Genomic DNA, 17186 nt, shown 5'->3' with positions numbered 1-17186 from the left:
TTAGCTTACCCTGCTCAAAATGATTTTTTTCTAGTTCCATCCATTTCCCGGCAAATACCATTATTTTGTCCTTTCTAACAGATGCATAATATTCCATTGTATATAGGTACCACAATTTTTGGATCCATTCATCTATAGTGGGGCTTCTGGGTTGTTTCTATATCTTGGCTATTGTGAACAGTGCTGCAACTAACATAGAGGTGCATATGTCCTTGTATCCTGATTCCTGTTGCTCAGGATAAATGCCTAGGAGTGGGTGGTATGGCTGGGTCATAGATAGGTCTGTATTTAGCTTTCTGAGGTAGCTCCAGACTGCTTTCCAAAGTGGTTTGATTAGTGTACATGCCCACCAGCAATGCAATAGAATTCCTCTTTCTCCACATCCCCACCAGCATTTGTTGTTGGCTGAATTTAGGATGTGGACCATTTTGACTAGGATAAGGTGGTATCTCAGTGTTATTTTTATTTCATTTCCTTTCCTTTTCATCCAGGGATGATGAACATTTCCTTATGTGTTTCTTTGCCATTTTTATCTCTTCTTCTAAGACGTCGCTCTTTAGCTCCCTTGCCATTTAATAATTAGTTTGTTAGATTTGGGAGGGATTAGTTTCTTGAGTTCCATGTATATAATGGATAATAGACCCTTATCTGATATATTGCTGGTAAATATTTTTTCCCAGTTAGTTGGTTGTCTTTCTAGTTTAGTAGCTATGTCTTTAGCTGTGCAGAAACTTTTTGTTTTAAGGTAGTCCCATTTGTTGAGTCTCTCTCCAATTCGTTGTGACCCTGGGACTGTATTCAGGAAGTTCTTGCCTATGCCTATAAGTTCAAGTGTCTCTTCTACTCTGTCCTGCAGTAGTTTCAGAGTTTCAGATTTGATGTTAAGATCTTTAATCCATTTTGAGTTGATGTTAGTGCATGGTGACAAGCTGGGGTCCACTTTTAGTTTTCTGCATGTGGCCACCCAGTTTTCCCAGCACCAATAGTTGAAGAGGCTATGCATCTTCCACTGTATATCTTTGGCTTCTTTGTCAAATATCAGCTGACTGTAAGTATGTGGTTTTATTTCTGGATCTTCTAATCTATTCCACTGGTCTTTAGGTCTATTTTTGTGCCAATACCAATCTGTCTTTGTTATTCCCGTGGACCTTTTAAAAATGCTTCTAGCATATAGCTTCCATAATAAAAGGACAGAAACCTTAAGCATGCTGCTCCCTGTTTACCTATGTGTCTTATGTTCCCACAACCCCCAGCAAAATAGTCCATCATCTTAAGGTTTACTATACTACCTGGCATATACAAAGCACTTAATACATATGTGCTAAGCAAATGAATTCAATAATTATAATTCAAAGGATGTTTATGGCTAGAATATATTGAGCACTTCCTACATGCCAAGCACTAAGATGAATGCTTTTCACACATTAGGCTCATTTAATGCTCACAATAGCCCTATGCAATTCATACTATTTGAATGATGGAGACAGTGAATTTAGAAAGGTTAAGCAACTGCTCATAGTCAAGATAGTGGAGCTAAAGTTTGAACACAGGTACTTTGAATCCTAAGTAAATGGTCATTCATATTTAAAAAGGCATTTACGTAGAGATGTAGTAATAGATGATTATGTGATTACCATTATTCAGTCATATCTAAAAATTGTGAACAAGTTAAATTTATCTGACATTAGAAATATACATCTGTACACATTTCTTTTATGTTTTCTTGTTCATCTTTTACATTTCAATATTGAACATGTCTACTTTTAAAATAGTAAAAATTAAAGACTATTTAAACTTAACATCAGTTTTTGAACTAGAAAAATTGATTATAAGAGAGCTGAGAACGTGGCTTAGTGGTAGATTGCTTGCCTAGCATGCATGAAGCCCTGGGTTTAAGTCCTCAGTACCATAAAAAAAAAGCCAGAAGTGGCACTATGGTTCAAGTGGTAGAGTGTTTGCCTTGAGCAAAAGAAGCTCAGAGACAGTGCCCAGGCCCCATATATACATATATATATAAAAAATATGTATAAAATATGAGGTGGCAGAGTGGCTTAAGACACCTGTTTAGGAAGTGCCACATCCTGAGTTCAAACCCCGGTACCAGCCTCTCCTCCAAAATTATTGACAAGTTTTTTGATACAGTAAGATGATATTGATTATAGGAACCACATGCCTATTTTAAGAGATATGTTTTTGAGTTATAATTACTGATTATATAATCAACATAGAATATTAGAAAATATATTTTAGAAAGCAGTAAAATAAAATCAGACTTCCTGAAAACTGTAATGCAGAGTTGTGAATTTTCTGCCATATTTTTTCCTGTAGAAACATATACATACATACATTTGATTAAAGTTTTTTTTGTTTTTTTTTTGTTTTTTTGGGGGGGTCCGGTCGTGGGGCCTGAACTCTGGGCCTGGGTGCTGTCCCTCAGCTCTTCAGCTCAAGGCTAGCACTCTACCACTTGAGCCACAGGCCACTTCCGGCTTTTTTTTTTCTGCTTATGTGGTGCTGAGGAATCGAACCCAGGACCTTAAGCATGCAAAGCGAGCGCTCTACCACTGAGCCACCTTCCCAGCCCCAAGGCTTTTTTTTTTTTAAACAAAACTTTAAACAACTATACATCCTGTTCCATAGCTTACTTTACTCATCACTTTTTGATGTGTTCTGTGAGGTCACCAACTACAGATCTACATCATAATGTTTTCATGGTTACACAGAACTCAGGTATTAGAATGTAGCATATTTCAGTTAATGGCCTATATTATACATTTTCATTGCTCCCCACTTTTTTACTGTAATAAGGAGTCCATGGACTATGCTTTCATTTGTTAAAATGTATATGCATATATTTTGAAGAATATTCACTTGGATGTAGCTCAATGGGTGGGAGAGAGGGGAAGGAGAAGGGAAAGGGAAAGAAGAAAGGAAAAGAAAAGGGAACATCCACCATGTTTGTTGAACTATAACTACAGTATCACTGAATAGTGATCATATTTCTACCAATTTTATTGACATATATGTATATATATATTTACATATGTATTTATGTAAAAGGTTTAGAATCATTTGGGATTTAGTAGTAAATACAAAATAACATGCATTCATGTTTTCACTTAATACAAGGAAACGTCTATTCCTCCAGAAGATTTGAAAGAAATTTCACAAGAAGAGCAGACACCAGAAATGGAAATTATTATGCCCACTGTTTCACATATTGCCCAGGTATGCATTTCTATTTTTGAATGATTTAAGTTGATTCTTAAGAGACATTGCCTTGTGAGCATTGTCATAATTCAGGAAATCATAACATTTACCGTATTTATGTGACTATCTTGCAGTAAAAAGATAAAATATGACAAAGGCAACAGCTGCAATTATACTGATATTGGTGTGCAATAGAAGATCTGTAATTTAAAGTCAAATTATGGCATCCATGCATTTTTTATTCTTGAAATAAGTGAAAATCTGAATATATACTGTATTTGCATTTCAGTAAAATTTAAATGATTGCTTTATAATGAGTCTCTCATATATAGTGCATATCTCTCTATTTGTCTCAGCTACATGTTTATGCAAGTGCTTCAACAAAAGTAAAGTGTGGAGTAAGCAATAAATACAGCTTTGCTTTCCCCAGGTTTCACAAGAAAGTAGTGGAACTAAGGCAAAAGAGAATACTGAGAAAACACAGCAAGGAAAAGAAGATGACTTTTCCTTGCTGTCTGAGGGCCAGCTCGCAGAGCAAAGCCTAGCTTCTTCTGAGGATGAAACTGAAGTCACAGAAGAATTAGAACCAGAAGGTAGCTCTTTAACATTATTTCCTTAACTCATTGCTATCTTTAGTCTATTAGAGCTTACCTCACAGAACATTTATAGTAAACTCTACCTCATGATACCTATTTCTTGACAGAAATGCTGGGTTACAGCTCATTCTGCCTGCTTAGTATGCTAGGTAAAGTTATTATATCTCTTCTTATATTACCTTGGAGTTCATAGAATACAAGTGTTAATACCCACAATTTGTTTTAACTACTTTTATATTGTTTGGGTTCAATATTATTAACTGGATTATTCTTTAGTCTTGACTTTTAAGTTAAATGTTGCCCTCTTATTTCTTAACAGATGAAGATAGATCAGATTCTGATAGTGATGACTGTATTATTTCAGGCCCTGTGTTCAAGAATAAACAGGTCAGTAGCTGATGCCAACAATATGTTCTGACATAAGGCTATCTTTTGTTTGTGTCTCATAATGAAAATCTTTTTTTTTTTTTGGGTCCAGTCATGGGGCCTGAACTCTGGGCCTGGGCGCTGTCCCTCAGCTCTTCAGCTCAAGGCTAGTGCTCTACCACTTGAGCCACAGCGCCATTCTGGCTTTTTTCTTTTTGCTTATGTGGTGCTGAGGAATCGAACCCAGGGCCTCAGGCATGCAAGGCAAGCACTCTACCACTGAGCTACCTTCTCAGCCCCTCATAATGAAAATCTTAAGGCAGAAATACTTCTGGAAATTTTTTAATGTTTCTCATAACCAAGTTATTATCTACTACAGGACAGTTTTACTTATGGTAGCATTATGTAATAGACTGTAACGTAAACCAAGATTTTGTAACACCAGTAACTGAGATAGGAACTTGCTAAAGCCAACTTCCTTGACTTCTTTCCAGAGTAATATACAAATTAGATATTGGATCAGATCTGAATTTTTTTTAAAAATTCGTATGTTCCAGGTACCAGTGGCTGACATATTATAGCCTTAGATACTCAGAAGTCTGACATCATGAAAGTCAGATTTGAAGCCAGCCTAGGCAAAAAGTTTTATTTTTTTATTTATTAAGACCCATTCTCCAGCCTAGCGCCGGTGGCTCACACCTGTAATCCTAGCTACTCAGGAGGCTGAGATCTGAGGATCACGGTTCAAAGCCAGCCCGGGCAGGAAAGTCCATGAGACTCTTATCTCCAATAAACCACTAGAAAACCGGAAGTGGCTCTGTGGTTCAAGCGGTAGAGCGCTCACCTTGAGCTGAAGAGTGCAAGGATAGCGCCCAAGCCCAGAGTTCAAGCCCCACGACAAAAAAAAAACCACTAGCTAGGTGTGCCAGCATGCAAATGTCATCTCAGCTATGTAGGTGGCTAAGACTGAGATGATCATGGTTTCAGGCCAGCCTAGGCTAGCTTCTTCCCAACAGAAAGAACGACAGAGTAGTACTTGTCACCCCAGCTATAGAAAGAAGAGGAAAATAGGAAAAAAGAATGGTCCAGGCACAGGCCTAGCAAGACCCTGTCTCAAAATAACCAATGCAAGAAAAATACTAGAGGTATGAGTTCTCAGTGCAGTGCATGCCTAACAAGCACAAGTCCCTGAGTTCAAACATCAGTACCAACCAAGAAAGGGAGTGAAAAAGAACTCAAAATATAAGGTTGCATTTGTCATAAATATTTCCAATGATAAATTGTTAAGGTTATTTTTGACACAAACCTTCATAGAAGATAATGAGTCATCTGCAGGTATTTTTTGCTTGAGAACTGTATTTTAAATGTATAAAGGGGGCTGGGAAGGTGACTCAGTGGTAGAGTGCTTGCCTTACATGCCTGAGGCCCTGGGTTCGATCCCTCAGCACCACATAAGAGAAAAGAAAAAAGGCGGAAGTGGCGCTGTGGCTCAAGTGGTAGAGTGCTAGCCTTGAGCTGAAGAGCTGAGGGACAGCACCCAGCACCCAAGGCCCAGAGTACAGGCCCCATGACCGGGCCCAAATAAATAAATAAATAAATGTATAAAGGAATGTATAAACAGTATACTATACTGTTTACCAGAACATGTTTTATTGTGGAGGGGAAATTTTTTTATAAAATAAGTGAAAATAAACCTTATCATTATATTAATTTTTCTAAAATGAATCATTTAATTTCTTTTATAGAATGTCTCCTGTACCAGTGAAATTATAATACTTTTGTTAGCTACTCTTTCACACATTCTTAGCTTAATATCCCTACACACAGAACATGTCACATATGCCTCCATGAAATAGAGAAAAGACAACCGAGCACCTCACCTGTCCAAGTTTGTACTATATAATTGTGACTTACAACAAAATCATCTAGTCTGTGGCAACCTGATACATGCAATGTTCCTAATCAGCCTCATCTAGACTCTGGTCTAGGTCTTATCTTCGTTAGGTTGTGTACCTTTTCATCTAGTCTCACCACAAAAAGCAGTGTCCTGCAGTGGTGACATTCCAAAGATGGGAGAAAAAAATAAAAAATCACATGGCTTCCAGTGCAAGGAGATGTGCACCGTGTTTCAGACATCCAGAACACTCTTTTGCAGCCTTTCTGAGCCACAGACTAGAGTTTACATTTTATCCTATAATAGATACTAATACTGTGCAGTGGTTAATTGTATTTTGTAAACACTACTCATCACCTAAATTTAACTTTGAATGTCTGGGAAGGTTTTGTCTAAATCTTAGCCTAATGATTCTCAGCTGGGGGTGCAGTTTTGTCTGCTAAATAACGTTTGTCACATTTGGAGGAATTGGCTACGGGCATCTAGTAGACAGAGGTCAAGGTGGCTGCTAAACATGCGTAAGTGTTTGAGCCCATAAAAAATAATAATGTGGCCTAACAAGTCAGTGGTGCAGAGGTGGAGAAATCCTGTTTTATACCTATAGTGGAACCATGTGCATGTCTACAGTGTTGCTAGCATCACAGTGAATTGTACATTGCCCCTAACTAAGAACAAAACCATGAGTTAAAGCTTTTTGTACCAAAAGCAAGCTCTAAGCCTCTAAAATTGTTGAGTAATTCTATTGCACACATGTAATTTCCTTTGTAGCAAACTGAGTGGCGTTTTCCTTACTTCATGGAAAGTATGTGTTACTTTACTACAGCTTAATATGGTTTTCACTTCCTGCCCAAAATAACCCTTGCTATCTCAAAAATGTGAACATCATTTACAGCATCCAGTTCTTCATGCCTCAGTAGCCACTAATCAGCTCCCATTAATTTTTAAACTCTGAAACTTCTCTGAAAACATATGACCAGTGTCATATGTTAATAGGTGAAATCTGATTTGATTAAGTTATACACCAAATATAGCAAAATAGCATAAGCTGTAAGGTTAGGGACAAAACTTAAAATCATCATCTGGAGACCTAAAATCACTTTCAAGGGCCTTCTCCTTAATAGTCTAACTTTTTCCTCCTAGACTCCATCTCTTTTTTTTTTTTTTTTTTTTTTTTTTTGGGTCCGGTCGTGGGGCCTGAACTCTGGGTCTGGGCGCTGTCCCTCAGCTCTTCAGCTCAAGGCTAGTGCTCTACCACTTGAGCCACAGTGGCCACTTCCGGCTTTTTTCTTTTTGCTTATGTGGTGCTGAGGATTCTAACCCAGGGCCTCGAGCATGCAAGGCAAGCGCTCTACCACTGAGCCACCTTCCCAGCCCTAGACTCCATCTCTTAAAGGTTGCATACTACCTCCAGTATCACAAAGCTGGAGACCAATCCTTTAAAAAAAAAACAAAAACCACCTTTGGAGAGCATTTCAGATCCAGACTACAGCAGAATGTATTGCTGAATGCTTTCTTTGTAATATCTCTTTGTAGCAGTTAATTCACTATATTTACTGAGCCTTAGGCAGACACGAAAGAAGTGATCCTTTCCCATCAGGGATTCACAATCTTCCAACCCTCCATATCCACAGATTTTACACATTTGTGGATTTAAACGTCAAAAATATTTGAAAACAAATACATCTCTATTGAACATTTACAGTTGTTATTCTCATTATTCCTTAACATAAAAACTATTTCCACTGTATTGATTTATCATAAGAAGTCTAGACATGATTTAAAGTATGTGAGAAGATATAATTTATCTACATGCATTCTACACCTTTGTCTGAGACAGGGTCTTGTTCTGTAGCCCAGACTTGTCTCAAACTTGAAATTCTCCAACCTTACTCTCCCAAGTACTAGGACTACCTATGTGTGCCACCATACCTAGCTTGCTTCACCATTTTCCTCTGAGGAGGAGATTGTCCTGGAAACAGTGCCTCAGATTATGAAGAAGTGGCTGTGAAAAGCATGTGATCAGTGCTGTGGGAGCATTCAGAGGGAAGGAATGCCTGAGTCACCTTGAGGGGCCTTCATCAAGGGGCCTTTTCAAACTTTCCAAAGTTGGTAAAGCTTGAACGTAGTGTTGAGGATGATAGAAGTTAAAAAGTTGGAGAAGGATCTTTATAGACCAGAGAAACAAAGAGCATTTGAATTTAGAGAACATGAAACATGTTCTGAAATTCAGAATGCCTTAGGATGGGCCAATCCTGTTACGATGCACAGTATAGGCTGAAATGGTGACCACAGTCCAGAGCATTGTGGTCTCTGAGGTTTTTGTTGCTGCTGAGGAAGGGGTCTATAGCTATCTTGCCCAAGCAGCTCTTGAACTACGAGGCTCAAGTAATCCTCCTACCTCGGCCTCTTGAGTAGCTGGTTCTCCAGGTGTGTGCAACTACTCCCAGCTTCTTCTGAGGGGAGATCACACATTCATAAAACAAATATTTTATGAGTATTTGCCATGTTCTGTGCCTTATTCTTGAGACTGGAAATAGAGCAGTGAGAAAAATAGGCTCCTGTTCTTAAGGAGCACTCTGTGGATGCATTTTTTAAAATGTTGTCAATAATGTAAAAGACACAATAGGTAATCCCAACAAGATAAAAAGTAATCAAATAACCATATTTTATAGTTATCCTTGCCATTCAAGACTTCATTTAAGAAACTGCCTTGATAAGTTGCAAAATTAGATCTAGTCTTGTCCTAAATATCATTGGTGCCAATTACACTATGACTTTGAATTCTCATATCACCGCATAAGCAATTTAAGATCCATTCTGTTTCTTCAAGGTACAGAATCTGACAGCTTAAAACAAAGGAGGAGGTAACAATGCTCGATAGGAAATGTACTCATTGCCTTACTCATGTAACTGTAACCCCTCCATACAGTATCTTGACAGTAAAATATATACACTAAAAAATAATCTGACAGCTCACAGACATTTCTTGGAAATGTTGATCCTTACTAAAGAATCTAGCAGATTTCCCGGGACTTCCACATATTACTTGGTTCTTTCTCCTTTCTTCATGTCTGTGATCTATAATTAATCATAGATTACTTCATTTTGTTTCATTTCATTTACAACATTTATGAGCTTCACTTTGTCAGTATGAAATGCTTGTCCCCTCCTTTCCTTTCCAAAGTGGTATAATTAGTGTTAGCATCTTTTTTAACAGACTACATAAAGTTTAGTGGCTGGATTCAATCAAGTCATTAACATAATGTGCTACCCAATTTGCCCCTATCTCTCTTCGTTTCCCGGACATCAAAGTACCACAGAGTGCAAGTGTAATTGGGCCTTGCTGGCCTGTCAGATCCCGTCAGCCTGATGACTGCTGCTTTTGCTAGAAAGCTTCTAGGCATGATAATTAATGGGGGTGGGGTGAGTGGAAGTCTGAGAAACATAAAACTTTGGACATTTCTCTATGAATATTTTATTAATTTGAATAATCAGAAGTTTAACAGTATCAATTTGATGTATAATACATTGATTAAAAGCCTTGTTTCAAGTCCTCAAAAAAGATGTCAAAGCTGAGAGCTTACATTTGCCATGGCATGAAAAAAATTATCCTCCTTTTGCATTATTTCCAATTTTATCATTTAAAAAATGCATTTATTTTTCACAACAAAATGTATTGCATCAGCTCACTGATGTCTTTAAATGTGCCCACAAGTGAAAATGGTAACTCACAGGTTGAACAAAAATCAGCTCTTCTGTGCAGTGTATATGTGCATTCTTCTTTCTCTGTTCTTACTAACAGCAGTTTTGTAAAAGCTGCCATCCCCAGTTGAACTAAATTGTGATTCTACCTGGAAACCAGCTTCTCTAAGCAATAAGCTGGCATTCCCAGGTGATTGCATTAATGATATCTGGCAAATATATTTTTTAAACTTTGAAAGTCAAAATGCAAAAGCAATGTGCTACTTTTAAAATTCATATATGAAAAAGCATTAAATCATTTCAGAATCAAACATGAAATTCTGCCAGCTGGTAATAAGCCCTTCTCAATGTTTTACACATTGAAGCTTAAGATAGGTCTTTAAATATATTTTCCTAAACAGGAAATACTCTCCAGATAGCAATTGCTTTTAACATTATTTTTATGTTTTTAACAACTTAGTATGTCTAATATACTATGAGCATCTTTCCATAGGCGTATACATAGAAGCGTGAATAATATTCCGTTATGTGGCTGTTGACACATTAAATAAATTAAATGTGCCTCTTTTGATAGCCCATTGGGTTTCTACCAGATTTTGCTAATACAGATACTTCTGGTCCAAATGAACTTTTTTATTTTCAGTAGAACTAGAGGGCTTTATGGTTTTTGTTTTGTTTTTGCTTTTGTTTTGTCGGTCATGGGGCCTGAACTCTGGGCCTGGGTGCTGTCCCTCAGCTCTTCAGCTCAAGGCTAGCACTCTACCACTTGAGTCACAGCACCACTTCCAGCTTTTTTTTTTTCTCTGCTTATGTGGTGCTGAGGACTTGAACCTTAGGGCCTCATGCATGCAAGGCAAGCACTCCACCACTGAGCCACCTTCCCAGCCCCCCAGTACTAGAGTTTGAACTCATGGCCTTGCACTTAGTAAGCAAGTACTCTAACACTGAGCAACACCTGCAACCCAAAATGAACTTTTTTTTTTTTTTTTTTTTGTGAGTCCTGGGGCTTGAATTCAAGCGTAGGGCACTGTCCCTGAGCTTCTTTTGTTCAAGGCTAACACTCTATCACTTGAGGCACAGCTCCACTCTGGCTTTTTCTGTTTCTGTGGTACTAAGGAAATGAACCCAGGGCTTCATGCATACTAAGCAAGCACTCCACCACTAAGCCACACTGCCAGCCCAAAATGAACATTTTTATTCATCGCAACATGTGAACATTCTTTTTTATCCCCCTCTTATCATGTACTGCCAAAATAATGGACCAATGCCTTATTGGTCATTCATTTTTAAAGTGTATATATATATGTGTATATATATGTATATGTATATATGTGTGTGTGTGTACATATATGACATTTTATTTGCCCATACAGATGAAACATTTATAAGCACAGAAACTGCCTGAAAAGATATGCAATAGTATTTGCAGCGGCATCTCTAGGGCAGGAGTCAGCAGACAATGGCTTATATGCCAAATGTAACCCTCTTTTTGTAGTTAAAGTTGTATTAGAACTCATCCATACCCATCCACTAACATTGTAAGTTGAGCACTTGCAACAGAGACTCTGTCATTTGTAGTGCCAAAGTAACTGGATGTCTGGGATGAATGTGTAAAATTTTGTAAAGTAACATTTTGTAGGGGGCCTTAGATTTGGACTGGGCTAAACAAAACCATTGTACAATTTGATCATAGTAACTAAGCTTTATTTGGTTGCCTGCAGAAGGCCTGGCAGCCAATAAACTAGTTCAGCTGGAAATAAGTAGTCAAGCCATAACCAAATGACTTGGCATTAGCCAATTGGGTTGTTTTCTATATCTCACCTCCCATTCTATAAATACTGTCTAATAACCTTGGTGGTTAGAATCCTCAGAGCATGTTTTGTTTCTGGAGGCTTTCCATTTCATAGATTAGTTTTGCTTTGCGTTATTCAAGTAAACTCTACTAGATTTGATGTCTAATGATACCTCTTTTTAGCAGATAATACAAAATTATAAAATCTGTTTAATCAGACTATTTCCAATGGTGAGCATATCCTCTAAAGAAGAAATAATTTGTTAGCTAATTCTGTTAGAATATATATGTAATAATTTAAAATGCTTCAATATAAATACTATGGAAGCTTTCTACAGCTGGCTTAGAAGGGTCAGGAGCTACAGGATGACTATTTTAGTGTACAGCAGTATTTCCCAAAGTGTAATCCCAAACTAGCAACATCAGTGTCACCTCAAATTTGAACAATGCCAATTCTGGACTATCCCCAGACCTGATGAGTCAGAAGCCCTTAATGGGCCTCACAATCTTCTGGCTTTTGCCCTTTGTATTGGAGTATTTTGTGAGACAGGATCTTGCTGTGGAGTCCCAGCTGGCCTTAAACTTTGGACCCTCCTGCCTCCATTGTTGGAAATGGAGGCATGTACCTGAATAAATCTTATTTTATCAGATAATTTTGGAGTATGAAAAACTGTGGGAACCACAGCTCTTAGGAAAAGCAGAATATCTCATCCTTAGCTGCACATTAAAGTCATCCAGGGTACGTTTTCAGATGTAAGGGTCAAGGTTCCACCAAATTATTTACATCAGGTTTTTGTTTATAACTTCCCTGGTGATTCTAATATACACAGAGCTCTAGTTGAGAACTACTGCACCACAACATCTGTTCTCACTGACAGTGAAATTGGAACAGCAATCAAAATCACTGAAATTGAGTGTGCTTTTTTAAAATTCCTTCCTTCACATTCCTGCATAGGAACCACAATTAATGATGACATTGTGTCATGCCCCTCAGGTGCATTAAGACAGGAGAAATAGTCTAAGTGATTGACTGCTTTAGAACACGCAGTAACAACTTTCTGTAATTTCCTGACCATTATAGACACAGTAGTTTACAAGGTATGTAAGGAGGACCATGACAGTGTTCTCAGAATAAAAACACCCAAGTCTATGTGCTACTTTGATCCCCATCACTGTTGTAAACATGTATACAACTTGTACTGGGTACTGCATTTTAACAGGAATGTTAGAAAAGGTAAATTCCTTTTTAGAACACTGTCACCTTGAGAGCGAACTGGTGGCTTACTCTTATAATCCTAGCTACTCAGGAGGCTGAAGTCTGAGGATTATGGTTCAAAGCCAGTCTAGTCAGGAAAGTCTGTGAGACTCTTATCTCCAATTAACCACCAGGAAACAGGAAGTGCAGGTGTGGCTCAAGTGGAAAAGCACTATCCATTAGCAAAAGAGCTCAGGGATAATGCTCAGGCCCCGAGTTCAAGCCCCACAACTCACACACACACACACACACACACACACACACACACACGTACGCACGCACGCACACACGCACAAATGTAAGTTGTAAGAGTCAGCATTAATCAATATGCATTTCTTCTGCTCTGTTATATATGGTTCTGCCAGTATCAGTAGTGAGGTTGACTATTTGAATCAACTCTTTTGAACTTGTCTTAGAGCTCATTTCATTTGAAATTTGAACTCAGGAGTGTAGATGCAGGTCACTTTCTATTTCCATATTGTCTTTATTGTTTTGTTTCAAAATAACAGGTTTTACATACTATAGCATCTGTATACACACACACACATATTCATGATGCTAAAACCAACCCCCCTGTAAATCTGTAAGTTACTTGAAGACTAATTTGATCATCTTTTGAAAAAAGGAGTTCCTCATTCCCATTACTCATCATTTCTATTCCTAGGAGAATCCTGAGTGTACAGAAGAAAGCATAAAAGGATATTTAATACTATTTGTAATAGTAAAATTTAAGACAGTTTAAATGTTCATTTGCAGGTAAATTAATAAGTATACTATATATAATGTGTGTAATATAAATGCAGTTCTGTATAACAGTTAATATGAATTAGATTTAGTTATGAATTTCAAAACCATCATTGGAACAAGGATGGGACTAAGGGTCCTACCTAGCAAGCATGAGGCCCTAAGTTCAAACCTTACTACCACCAAAATAAAAACAAACCCCTAGTATTGAGTGAAAAAAATAAATTGCAGATCAACAAAGTATGATGCTACTGAGAAAAAATATAAGAACCGGAAGTGGCGCTGTAGCTCAAGTGGTAGAGCGCTTGTCTTGAGCTGAAGAGCTGAGGGACAGCGCTCTGGCCCAGAGTTCAAACCCCACGACCGACAAAAAAAAAACTATATATATATACATATATATGTATATACATATATATATATATATGAACAGAATAGAATACTCGGGTTACATATGCATATGTAGCAAAAACTACAAGAGATGCATGTTTGGAAATGATACATCCAGTATTGTGATAGTGGTTACCTCTAGGGAATGGGAAGTTAGGGGAAATGATTAGGCATTTGAAGACTTTATCTATATCTGAAATATTTTATTCCTTCAACAACAGCAAAAGGTTTGAATCAGATAAAGCAAAATGGTAACATCTGTGTAAGATGGTGAGCACTTGAGTAGCCAAATTATTTTCTGTACTTTTCTCATATTTAAATTTTTTTGTCTATTGTGGGGTTTGAACTCTGGACCTGGGCACTGCCCCTGAGCTCTTCAGTTCAAGGCAAGCACTCTACCACTTGAGCCACAGTGCCACTTTTGGTTTTCTGGTGGTTAATTGAAGATAAGAGTCGCACAGACTTTCCTGACCAGGCTGGCTTTGAACCATGATCTCAGCTTCCTGAGTTGCTAAGATTACAGGCATGAGCCACTAGAGTCCAGCTCATATTTAAAATGTTTTACAGCTCAAAAATTAAATGCCTATTTGTTTTAAAAATTTAGGACAAAATTCATCTCAACCTGTACCCTCACTATTATTAAATTTAATTTTTAATAGCTCTATTATAGTCCATCCTCAGTTACAGGATACTGTTTATGGATTGTTGGGTTGAATTAGTTTTTAGAAACTAAACAAACCAAATTCAGAGTGGCTGCTATGATAGCTGAAACAGAGGAAGAATTTAGCATGATCCCCTGAAATAAAACATGAAAAATGTAAGCATGCCCATAAGAAGTCTAAGTAAACACTATAAGAAGCTGTGGCCTAAAATGTGAGTTCACATCAGTCAAGAACTCATAGTGGAGTTGGGCCCAAATCCTGAGAGCTGTAATTTATTCTCCTCTGTCAGTAATCTAAGCTGTCATCACACTTCTGGATCACTCAGTCATATAGTGTGTAATGTCCATCTCTACTGACAACTGAAAATAAGTTGCATGAAGCTCTTCTTTTCTGTTCACCACAGTCAAAATTTATAAAGCATATTTATACATACTGATGCTGACATCTTGCTAACTAGGAAAGTCAGTGGGGAAGTCAGTGAACACGACATAGTGCTGAGAAGCATCACCTTCCCTAGTAACAAAGGTACACACACACAAAGGAAGTAGGTCAGGAAAAACTGAAAACCTGTTTCATCTGAAAGATGCAAATACTTTTCAGAGGTATCACCTGTCATATTACTCTAGTAGTCCTGAACAAACATTAGAAGGTATCAATCTGAAAAGGCTTTGGTTCAGTCATTGTCTTTTGAATCTGCCTATATAATACAGGGGATATAAAAAAGAAAAAGAGAGGGGGGAGGAGGAAAGAAAAAGGAAGGAAGGAAGGAAGGAAGGAAGGAAGGAAGGAAGGAAGGAAGGAAGGAAGGAAGGAAGGAAGGAAGGAAGGAAGGAAGGAAGGAAGGAAGGAAAAGGAAAGAAGGAAAGAAAAGAAAGGAAAGAATGACCCTAAATTTTTTTTGTTTTTCTTTTTGGTTGGTTGTGGGGCTTGAACTCTGGGCCTGGGCACTATCCCTCAGCTCTTCAGCTCAAGGCGAGTGCTCTACCACTTGAGCCACAGCAGCACTTGTGGTTTTCTGAGTGGTTTACTGGAGATAAGAGTCTCAAGGAGTTTCCTACCTAGGCTGTCTTTGAACCGCTATCCTTAGATCTCAGCTTCCTGAGTACTAGGATTACAGGCATGAACCACCAACACCCGGCTGCCCTAGAAGTTCTGGTTGTAGGTGACAGTGACCTAAAGACAGTATCATCAGCTGAGGCAGAAAATGTCAGGGGTTAAGTAGAGCTGGGGAAGAAGATCAGCAGAGAAGAGAGACAATAGGTTTATTTCTGATGTGCTGAGTTGAGTTGTCACGTAGTTGATGTGCCTCTTCATCTCTAAACCTTAACACATGATCCAGTTTTGAGTTATGGAGGTTTAAAAGCAATTGTTGAAACACATGGAAAAGTCTTTATTCAGAATTTGCTTCCTTCCCTACATACTGCTGAAAACTTTAGAGATTTATTTTAAATTGGTTCATATAAAATCAAATGAAGAAATGTAATACTGATCAGAGAATTTAAAAGGTCATAAGACTCAATGAAGGTGGGAAGAAATACCTAATAAAAATTGGACTAGAAAAAAAATGGATAAGAGTGTGCTTACTTCTTCTATGACAATTTTGGTGCTTTTAGTTTTGCTCTATTTTTTGGTATGATTCAAGTAAGCACTAAAATCGTATGCTTTAAAGTGTTACATAACATCTTATTTGTTGGCTCAAACTAGGTTCCATGTGGAACCATCTTATATAGTTAATGCATTAATAAAAATAAGCACTTAAATTTGATTCCTCTGCTGTTTTAAAATTCACTTTGTTTTTCATTAGCTTCTGTAATAAACAATTTCAAATTCCTGGCTTTACAAGGTAGAAAGAAGTATGTATCTTCTTTTCATGGCTATTTTCCTTTAATTCTTTTGTGCAGAAGCATGAATGTTTTATAAGATGTCATCATTATAATAATTCTAAATTTGTCAAATATCAAGTTATATAAAAGATTTAATTATGCACTGTGCTATACTTGGACCAGAATTAGAAAACATATGTAGGTGCAATATTTTCACAACCACAGTCTATTTTAAGGGAAAATATTCTTTAAAATATTTTCTTTACCATAGTCTTCAGCAAGCAAAGAAGGCCTTTTCTGAAGTGAGATTAGACAATAGAGCCAACTTCATTTTTTATGCACGTGAACGGAGAGGGCTTGAGGTTATTAGTTGAAACCGAGTAACCTTTCCAGGCTTTCATCTCTTTCTTTTCAAATTTGAATATGAAAAGCATATTCAAGTCAAAGACCATCACTTTAATGACATTTGGCAGTCATTTGATTTATTAGGTTTTAGAAAAAATTTTCCTTTAAATATTTCATCATACTATGCTAATCCTAGGAATATTGCCAGCTGCAGCCCTGTACCTGTATTAGTGGAGACAGATCGGTGTGGAATTTTCTCTGTCATCCTAGTAAAATTTCCATGAATCTACTGAATAATAAAATAACCTTATTGAAATATTCAGATTTGAGTTTTTAGTTAAAGTATCTTAGAATACATAATAAAAGAAAATGTCTTTTGAAAGAAGGGGGTAAAATTACTTCATCAAATA

The 17186-nt window shown here is 37.4% G+C and overlaps 1 protein-coding gene across 2 annotated transcripts in view; it reads left to right on the top strand.

Annotated features, from left to right (window-relative positions):
• The window catches only part of Rpgrip1l (RPGRIP1 like), a 99111-nt gene that overhangs the window by 61447 nt on the left and 20478 nt on the right, over nucleotides 1–17186 (top strand). For both annotated transcript variants that reach the window (XM_042689960.1, XM_042689961.1), the window contains 3 exons: nucleotides 3130–3228; nucleotides 3641–3803; nucleotides 4126–4193. In XM_042689960.1, coding sequence (XP_042545894.1) covers nucleotides 3130–3228; nucleotides 3641–3803; nucleotides 4126–4193 — 330 coding nt within the window. The remainder of the gene's footprint in view (nucleotides 1–3129; nucleotides 3229–3640; nucleotides 3804–4125; nucleotides 4194–17186) is intronic.

This window comes from Dipodomys spectabilis, unplaced genomic scaffold, assembly GCF_019054845.1.
Source record: "Dipodomys spectabilis isolate Male_0828 unplaced genomic scaffold, ASM1905484v1 ptg000130l, whole genome shotgun sequence".
NCBI lineage: Eukaryota > Metazoa > Chordata > Mammalia > Rodentia > Heteromyidae > Dipodomys > Dipodomys spectabilis.
This window is presented reverse-complemented; position numbering and strand designations above follow the sequence as displayed.